Source organism: Oryzias latipes, chromosome 12 (assembly GCF_053564925.1).
Source record: "Oryzias latipes strain Hd-rR chromosome 12, Olatipes_Hd-rR_3.1".
NCBI classification, from domain to species: domain Eukaryota; kingdom Metazoa; phylum Chordata; class Actinopteri; order Beloniformes; family Adrianichthyidae; genus Oryzias; species Oryzias latipes.
In genome coordinates this window covers 22,153,893-22,163,772 of record NC_136248.1, presented here as the reverse complement: position 1 = coordinate 22,163,772, position 9,880 = coordinate 22,153,893, and the positions used below count along the sequence as shown (strand labels likewise).

Here is a 9,880-nt window from a genome sequence, read left to right as displayed (position 1 = left end):
TAATAGCAGGAGTAATAGCAGTAGTTTTGTTTGGGTTTTGACTTTTTTTTAGAACGTTAAACATATTTTAATTAATTAAATGTATGCACTTTAAGCTGCGTGTTATGAAAAGTGCTTTTTAAAATTTATTTTCTAACAAATAAAGCTTGATTCATTTCTTTTAATTAGCAACCTGTGCTTTCGTGTCCTTCACTGCTTGTTCTTTCATAAGATAAGTAGGTTTAAATTATTGTTTTTTTGGTACAAGCAGATATGTATCTAAAAATACCAGTATATCAGTCATTAAAAATTTGCATCACAGTTTTTGTCATTTTTAGGAAAACTGTTTTTGGGGCATTTTAACTTTTTACTCAAAAAATATTTGTATAGTAATTTGACTTATAATTGACTAAATATACTACTATCAATTTACTTTCTACTCACTCTCATCTTTGTCTAAGAAAATTTCAATTTAAAGAAATTTAAGAAAGTAGTGTTTTATTTTTTATTTTTCCTTTTGTTGTTTTTTCAAAATAAAAGTTTCTTTTAAAAAGGCTCTTTGTTTTGCTGCATTTGTCACGGTCATAAAGTTCGATTTTAAGGGACAGACATTCTTGATAATGCAAAACCAGGAGGAACAGTAAAAAAAAGTGTGTAGGAGGGATACAAAACTCCGTCTGCACCGCCCAGTCAGCTCAAAAGTTTGTAAAGTCCGCACACCGTCACCTCCCTGAACGCAGTCACATCCTCACCCGTGGATTACAAAGCTCCACCACTCAAGACAACCTTCTCCGACCAAAAGTAAGTTTATGTATTTTTGGTCTTTGTTTTTTCTCCTCTTTTCCTCGGGAATGTGTTGGAAGTTTTCCTAAAAGTCCTTTAAAAGAGCGAAGCAGCTTTTACCGAGGTCAACTGAAGGCAGCTCGCGACTGTCATTCCTCAACAAAACAAAACAAAACAAAACAAAACAAAACAAAACAAAAAAAAGTCGGTTTGACCGCTTTAAATATCAATCAAACCTCGTTCATTTAATCCTTTTGGAGCCATATATAAAAAGAAAAAAAAAACTCAAGTTGGAATAGATTTACAAAAGGAAATAACGTGACTTTGTGTTTTTCTGTGGAGCTGCATAAACAGTTTACACAGGCTCTTCCTTTCCCCCCTATATGAATTATATAACTAGAACAGACTCCTTATCTGATGCCGGCATTGTGATATTATTTAGAGAAAGCGATGCCACAGTTCCTCCAGAAAGAGTTTATTGACCAGCAGATAACCTCTGGGTTTAGATCCTAATTGTGCATCAAGAAGATGTTGGATAAAATTCCTATGGATCCATGGCCTGTTCTGAATACTGATTATTACATCTTTTTTCAGCAATAATTACAAAGTAAGGATCATATTATAACGTTTTTTTTTTTTTACATTTCTACAATAAAAAAATAAAAATTGTAATTACGGTTACAAAACAGCATTTTTTTGAAACTCAGATCTTTATCAATCCAGATTCATTTTATCCTGACCTTTTTTTCTTCTTTCTTGCCTCGTCTCTTGTTGCCAGGTATTGCTGTTTGCCACCTGATAAGAACACCAACTCCTGCCTGAACACCTTCACGCCCAAGACTAAGATTTTACCTGGAAGAAAGAGAGACAGAAAAAAAAAAGGCCAAAACTTGAAGAGATGGAGGGTTTCATGACACGGCTGATGGTGCTTCTGTGCATCACCGTTGCAACCTCAGGTAAGTCTAACTGATATGCATTACATTCATCTCTCAGATTGGAAATGTTGGGCTTCGATTCCTGGTGCAGAACCCCCCCCCCCCCCCCCCCCCCCCCCACATGTTCAGAGTTTTGTAAAAATATCAAAGGATGCGGGGTTTCTTTCTTTTTTGGACATAAAAGACCAATCTCAGAGTTAAGTGAAAGATTATAAATGTTGATTTCCTTTTGTAAAACAAAGTACATCAAAGTCTAAATGCTGCTCAAATACTCCAGGATTTATTTTGTTTGTGCCTTTTTCAAGCAAAAAAAGATTTAGCAAATGAGTTCAATGATATGGATTTTATGTCATGCACCTCTGCTCCTCCACCTGCTTTTTTTTTGGCTTCATGTGGCTGGCTGCCTGTGAAAAATTCAGACATGTAATCCCCTACAAGGTGGTAAAGGGATCTGACAGCCTCCCCATCTCCTCCGGCCATAATCCAACCCTGCACTCTTAACAGTGCCTTTGCAGTGCTGCTACAGGCTGTTTGGGTCTCACCTCACTGCACTCACATCACACTTATTCAGAGCACATGGCCGCATGCTGTCCAGTTTATCTAAGCATATCATAGCAGAGCTGTTGTACGCAAACTTTCCATCGATCAGGTAATGACAATATCAATTTCACCCAGTGCATTAATCAAAAAAAAACACGTTTCAGTGATCACTGGAAACACAGTTAGGGTTTTAAACAATGTGCATTTTTTCCTGCATTAAAATCGACATAATTAAGGAAAAAGCCTTTTTTTTGTGGTCATTTTTAAAACGTTAAAAGAGGTAGCCTAAAAATAAAAAAAGAACACGTATCTTAAGAAGAAAAATCACTAGAAAGTAGTAAAACTATCTGTCCATGCAGCAAGTATTTTCTATATGACAAGAAATCTTATAAGATACCAGAAACAAGAGTAAAAAAGGCTAAAAAAGCTAATTGCTAGATAGAACTACATAAAATTGGATGTTTTACAACTCAATGATAGGTATTTCCTTGCTAGTACTAGGCAATTGGCTTAGATTTTATGAGTTTAATAGTTTATTTTGATTACAGTGACAAAAAGAATCAGGGTAATAAGTTGGGATGATTTATTTTAGAACAAAATGTGAACTAAGTAAGAATATGATCTTATTATAAGTTGGCCCATCTTAGTAAATCCTCATAAAACCTAAAAATACCACTTATTCTTAGAAGGTAAATATAAATTCATGTTTCCAAAATAATGAGATGAATTCTAGTCCCACATTCATTGAACTTTAAAGGAACATCCTTGAAATTGAACCAAAAACTATGGTAGAATTTGAATCTTTTGAGCATTTTTTCCAGATTTTTTTTTGTTAGGAGTGTGGAGCAAAAAGATGGTGACTCATTTAAATAAAAAGAAGTCACTATTTCTAGATCCTAGCTCTTAATGAGACAAAAATTATCTTGACTGTGCAGATTTTGAGAAAGGTGTAGAGCAAAGATATGTTAAAATGACTTCAAACCTGGTCAAATATCTTAAATGAATAAAAAACAATTGAAATCTTTGCAAGTATCAAATAGTTTGCAGTGTAAATTCAAAACCCCATTTTCTTTCTGGTTATAAATGTCACACGCACAAAACTCTAACACAGTCTGCTGTTCTTTAATGTATTTTTGCTATTAACTGTCACCAGAATAAACTTGTCTGCTTTCATTTTTCAAGCTCTGCTTGAAGGTGCAAGAAAACACTTTAGGGCCAAATAACGTTTTTTTTTTTACCCCCTCCCATTCTCCCGAAGCCTGCGAACACACACCAGAAAAATAAAGTGGCATTTGAAACTTGGAATTTCCAATTAGACAAAAATTGCTCTGGCAAGCATACACTGCTGTGGAGATTATGTGCCAGAACAAACAAGCCTGTAACAGAATCAGGCTTCAGCGCTGACCTACACTGTGGCAAACCACAACATAGCCTGCAGTGTTTAGCACCCTCTCAGCAGGGGGTGTCAGGGACCCAGATACATTTTGGCCAAACCTGCACAGATATGACCTCGTGTGACTTTCACTGCAGGGGATCTAACTTCCTGTGTACTGGTAGTCTTAAAGAATGTGTTTGGCTTTAACCTAATTGCCTCCAAAGTAGCTATTTTTATTTTTTTTTTTACCACCACTAATTTCTTAAATAGAAGTTCCAACGATCCTTTTCTCTGATTTTGTGCTCAGCAGCTTCAGAAGCCGTGACTCTGATCTCAGCAGCGTACTCTGACCCTGTGTTCTGAACGTTTGAGGCATTAATCAAAGCAGTGCTGCTGCATGCACAATCCGCCTCTTCTTCACACATTGTGTATGTGCCATTTCATGTTTTTATCTCATGCTGTCATAAGAATTTGTCATTTGTCTCCGACATCTTCTCCTGGGCTTTGGCCTACTTTTTTTTTTTTGCGGAAAGATGCAGGCACAGGCATGAGGTGTGACACTGCAACCAAAAGATTTGCCCTGCAAGAGAACAGAGGCTGTGCACGGAAAATGTAAGGAAATAAAAAAAAAGAAGGAAAAAACGTTGATAGAATCTTTGTCAGCTGGAAGGGAAAGCGTGAGAACAAATATGACATAAAGGGCCTTTCAGACGAAGATGTAAACATGAAAAACAGCGTGCAGCCTACTTTAAATCCTTGAACACACTTGGGTGAAAGTGTTACATTATGTTTGGCTTCAGCTCAGGCTTGTTTCAGCCTTATTTAATCTTTTTTTATACGTTTGACCGCCCTGACAAATCCCTTTAAAAAAAAAAAAAGCAGCCCTTTAAAGTCCTCCCATGATGTCTGAAGCACGCTTTGAACAGTGTTTTAAATGAAAACAGAGCAGATTAGAACTTGATGCTTCATGTTCCCAGCGGCTTATCAATGCACCGCCGCACTGCCGAGTTGTTGTAATATTGAAAGTCTTATCCACCTCGCAGCGGTGGAGACACTGACTTTCATAGAAATGCCACAATTTTGTCTAATCAAGCAAAATTTCTCAGCCCCGTTGTTGATAGGACTAGATAGCTCACAGCCGTCTCTGGGGAACTTGTGACAAAACAGCAGGTATCGTGTCACTCCACTCAGACTGGACTTATTTAGCTGTCTGCTTTTTTCCCCCTGCAGTTATAGACACATACATAGCCCTGGACATGACATAAAAATATTAATAACAGGGCGGCTCTGGGTGAGCAGTAAGGCGGTCGACCTCTGATCGGAAGATTGCAGGTTAGATTCCCCCCTTGCCCGCCCATGTGTCAAAGTGTCCTTGGGCAAGACACTGAGCCCCACCTTGCCCTTGGTGGAAGGTTGGCGCCAGTGTTCGGCAGCGGAGCTGCCACCAGTCTGTGAATGGGTTTGTGACTGTAAAGCCCCATGGGCCTTTGAGGAAAGTAGAAAGCGCTAAACCAGTATACGCCATTTACCATAATAATTGTTCCCCCTCGAATTAGCATTTTGTGCATTCAAATTAGCATTTTGTGCACACAAATTACTATTTTGTATGCACAAATTACCAATTTGTGTGCACAAACTGCTATTTTGTGGCCTTAAATGATCATTTTATTAGCATTTTGTTGCATGTTTTACGAATTAGTATTTTTTGCACACAAGTTAGTATTTTGTACAAATTCGAATTGTGTACGCACAAATGATCATTTTGCGCTCACAAATTGCCATTTTGTTGGTGCAAATTTGCATTTTTTGCACATAATTTAGCATTTTGTGCTCACACGTTTGCATTTTGTAAGTTTGTATTTTCTCGGCACAAATTAGCCTTTTTGTGGGAAAGTTAGTGTTGCGCTTGCACAAATTAGTATTTTGTGGACATGATTTAGCATTTTGTGCTCACATGTTAGCATTTTGTTCACACAAGTTGTAATTTGTATGAACAAATGCTATATTGTGGCCACAAGTTACCATTTTATGGCTTTTTGTACGCAGATCTTAGCATTTTGTACAAATAAGTATTTTTTATGCTCAAATAAGCTTTTTTTTGCTCACTCCTTAGCAGTATGGGCACACTAGTTAGTATTTTATCTGCACAAGCTAGCATATTGTGTGCACAAATTAGTAGTGAGTATTGAAGAAGGAATCAAAGAGTGGATCCCACTGCTGTCAGATCTGTAATTTAAGGGTTCTTTGACTGGAGACCTCTTGAACACGGCTTTGTCACAAGTCTCTTGTGTGAAACAAATTTGCATTTTGGGTACACACAAAACACGAATTTGTGCCCCCAAAATGAAAATTAAAGGGAACAATTTAATATTATTTTTCAAAATGATGTCCAGGGCTCTATAGGCCCAAAATTCAGGAACGTCTAGGCTACATGATTGCTGTGAGGGCTTTTTTTTTGTTTTGTTTTTTGTTCTTCACATCAGTTTGGGATTATCCAGAAATGAACCCCAGCCTATCTGTTAAACTTCGAAGCGATCATCCCGTCTTTCATCTTGCACTATGATTATTCAAAGTCTCTTGTGTGTGAAGCACTTGGGCCTCTCTTGTTTGCAGCTCATCTATATTCCATGAGCAGACTTCTGCCAGGCTCCAATAAAACAGACAACATCAGGCAGGTCTTAGCTTCGCCACCCCGTCTCCCTGTGAGGTTAACTGCATAAAAAAAAAAATAGCATCTTGCTGTTTGTTTTAAACATCTTACACCAACCGACCTTTCGTTTTATCTGTTAACACCTGTGGTGCCACCATTTTTATTATTCCTCCTTGTTTCTAAGCCTTTATTTATTTATTTATTATTTTAAATAACCAATTTAATGCTCGGTTACTGAAGCAGAACTTCATTGTTAGTGATGTACTCGATTGTGGTTTATTTTAATCCTCAAAAATATATTTTCCACAAGCTGCTCCTGGCTGCAGCACTGTTTGTTACCTTCTGAGGCAAATTTGCAGTTTTATCTCCCGTGTCTTTAAGGTCCTCCCTTCAAAGACCAATTATGTGCAGACTGCTCTGCTGATTGGCTGAAAATGGTAAGTGCATTGCAGGGTTTTTTATGTGCTTTGTTTGAAGGGTGCCAAGGCTCCCACCAGGGAGATATTATGCAAGTGTGCTGCATAGTGATATCAGCAAGTAAGTGAAGAAAAGGCTGGACTTCAAGTGAGGCATTTCATGTGAGAGAAAATAACTCTCTTTGATGTAGACTTTTGGAGTTTTTAACTGAAAAGAATCTGCATGTACATAAGGGATAAAAGAAAAAGGAGGTAAACTCAATAAAATGCTCGATTTCCTCTTCCACGTCATTTTTCCTCACAACTGTAAAAGGTTTATAGCATTCAGGAAAGTTGATGTGGCTTTTTTTTTTATTGTAAGAAAAAAAAATCCTGAAAATCTAACCAAAAGTTTGAAATAACTATTTCTTCTGTGTGATTAGTGAAACAATAAAGGTAAAAAAATAATAATAAATAAAATAAGGTTTTATTAATGTTTGCTATAGAAGAAGATTTTTTATTTTACTCATTCTGGGGCAAAATAGCTCCACAGTATAATGTAGGTTTTCATTAGTTGTTTTAAAACAATTAAACCATAGTTTATGTCTGAAAATCCATTATTAATATTTCCTAGAAAGATATTTGATTGTTATAGGTGGGTTGCTGATGGACAGGCGAATAAAACTGTAGCTGATGTGTTCTTCAAAGTGACAAAAAAAGACAGAAGAGGTATGAAAACACGAATGACATGATATTAATTTGGCTTTAAAAAAATAAATACCAGCTGGAGCAAAAAATCTGTTTAATTAGCTAATATGAAACTAGCTGTATTTCCATTATACATATGCTAACTATACTATAGAAATTCTATAAATTTAGATGAAAAAAACCCCACAATTTCACAATTACACTGTTTCCATTGATTCATAAATGCAAACAATTAAACGACAAGTTTTTTAGGTGATAAGTCATTCTAAAACATGGCAACGAATGTGAGCAAGCAATGCTTTGATTTACAGTAGATACACTCTCATTTCTGCCATGGCACTAGCGCTCATCATCATCTGTCAATTCCAATAGCTTCAAAAATCACCTCCTCCAAGAGCAAAAAGGTTTTTTCTTCGATAAATGTGAGTTTTTTTTTTTAATTGTTGTGTTTCCATTTGGTAAATGTATTATCTCAAATCCAATCTGCACAATTGGAAACACAGCTACTTGAGGCAATTACCAAAAACCAGGAGTGGACAGTTAACAGGAAGGAAGACTTTAGTGAATTAAAACAAATTAAAAAATCCCAGTCCCTGACTGGTCAAAGTTCGACCTGATTTTAACTTTTCAGGGCATTCAGTGGCCCTGCGTTTTGTACGTATAGCTCAAATACATTCGTAGAAATTGGAGTAGTGACGTGTGAACGTGAGACTTTTGAACGTGAAATTCCTTAAAAGCGAATTTACATAGACTTTTTGTTGGAAGTGGTCGCTTGAGCATGTTTTGCATAGGGTGGTGTGAACATAGCCTAAAGCTTTTTGAATTAAATGTGAAATATCAACAAGTAAGCAGGATAATGTGTGTATATGATATATATTTAAAAATTTCTTTTAACATTTTTTATAATCATAGTTATAATAATAGATTTGACTTTTTGTTGATTGATTGAAAAATCAATCTAGTATTTTACCCATAAAGGATTTTTCTATGGTAATTCTTTCTACTAAGAATTACTATCATTTTTATAATGCTTTTGACATTTGGTAACATTTGGGAACTATGGTAACAATGCTGTAGAATTCAGACTGCACAGGCACATAGACCTTAAAAAGCTCAATGTTTTACTATGTCAACAGATGTTTTAATCTATTTGAAGTTTCAATCCTAAATTTCATTAGGTAAGAGTTTTTTTTATCAGGTAAGAGATTCTGGCTATGTTAAAACACACACCACATTACATGGAGCTTTGATGTTTCAGTTTTGTAGCAAAAATCTATCATAAAAGTCAAATGGGACCATTGACCCCCCTTAAAATTTTACTGAGCCCTGGGGGCTGTTTACCAGTGTAATTACATATTTAAGATTAATACTGGTATCAGATTCAGACAGTTCAGTCAGAAGTTGTGAGCAAAGTCTTTTTGAACACCCAGGGATCTTCAGCTTTGCTTTCACTGGTTGCTTAAAATTCCTTATGATGGGTAAATTCTCAGTGTAGTGTCACTGTTTGACTGACGTTTTGTCTGGAAACTTTAGCATACTAGACTCTGTGTGATAGTTTGTCTGACCAGCTGCTCATGTCTTGGGAGGTAGTTGTATGCCAACTCCTTAGAAGGCAATTTTCTGAATCTTTTCTTTTTTTTTCCCAGACTGAGCACAATAATCACTATCACATAAGCTGACTGGGGCAGTTGGACACATTAACAATTATCTTTGCGTCTGACTGAAGTCTTTGTGATTTTTATCCGCTGTGTTTGCGGCATTTCCTGGCAGGGAAATAGTGTTGAATATGCCCCCTGCTGCAACAGCTTTCCCAGTGGGATTCATGATGTTAACTGCCAGACCTCCTGCTGCACTTTTGCCAACCCACCTACCCCCTACTCCCCCCCTCGTCACCAAGTTTCCCGCCACGGGCTGAGGGAAAAGTACAAAAGTGATTAGCGAGCTGCTGGAGGAATAGGAGGAGGGAGAGTTGTCTGAAAATGGAGGGATGCTGAGCTCCACAGACAGACAGAAAGACAAGCAGAGATAACATAATTCATAAAGACTAATTCATGGAGACAGTGAGGGAGTGGGAGGTCAGATCTGTATGACTGTCAAAGAGCTGATAAGTCTTTCAGAGGAAAGATTGGAGAGAGATGTAAATTTAAAAAAAAAAACATTAGGGCTGAATGTCTTGAGGTTCAAAGAGAAATTAGTGTGAGTCATAGAGACAGTGAGGCTAAAAAGTTGGAAAATAGATGTAGTAAACCTAAAAATTTACAGAAAAAAGTACAAGTTTGGGTTTCTCAGAAACAACACTGTTGGAGAAAAATAAAAGGGGAAAAAGTCATGTTAAAAATGGCTTAGAGAATCAAAACAGTTCACTTCCCCTGTTTTACTGTAGTGAGCCAGCTCTGCCTGCGGTCAGACTGGGTGGCAGGGAGACGCGACCACTTGTCGCTGCCTCAGACCGATTTCAATCTCCTACCCTGGTATGCCCCTCCCAAATAACAATCCATTTCTGACTGCTTTGCTT

The 9,880-nt window shown here is 37.0% G+C and overlaps 1 protein-coding gene across 2 annotated transcripts in view; it reads left to right on the top strand.

The window, feature by feature from the left end:
- Positions 1–639: 639 nt before the first annotated feature.
- Positions 640–9,880, top strand: part of eng (endoglin) — a 52,682-nt gene continuing 43,441 nt past the window's right edge. For both annotated transcript variants that reach the window (XM_023961175.2, XM_078956327.1), the window contains exons 1-2: positions 640–780; positions 1,541–1,718. In XM_023961175.2, coding sequence (XP_023816943.1) covers positions 1,661–1,718 — 58 coding nt within the window. In that variant the 5' untranslated portion in view covers positions 640–780; positions 1,541–1,660. The remainder of the gene's footprint in view (positions 781–1,540; positions 1,719–9,880) is intronic.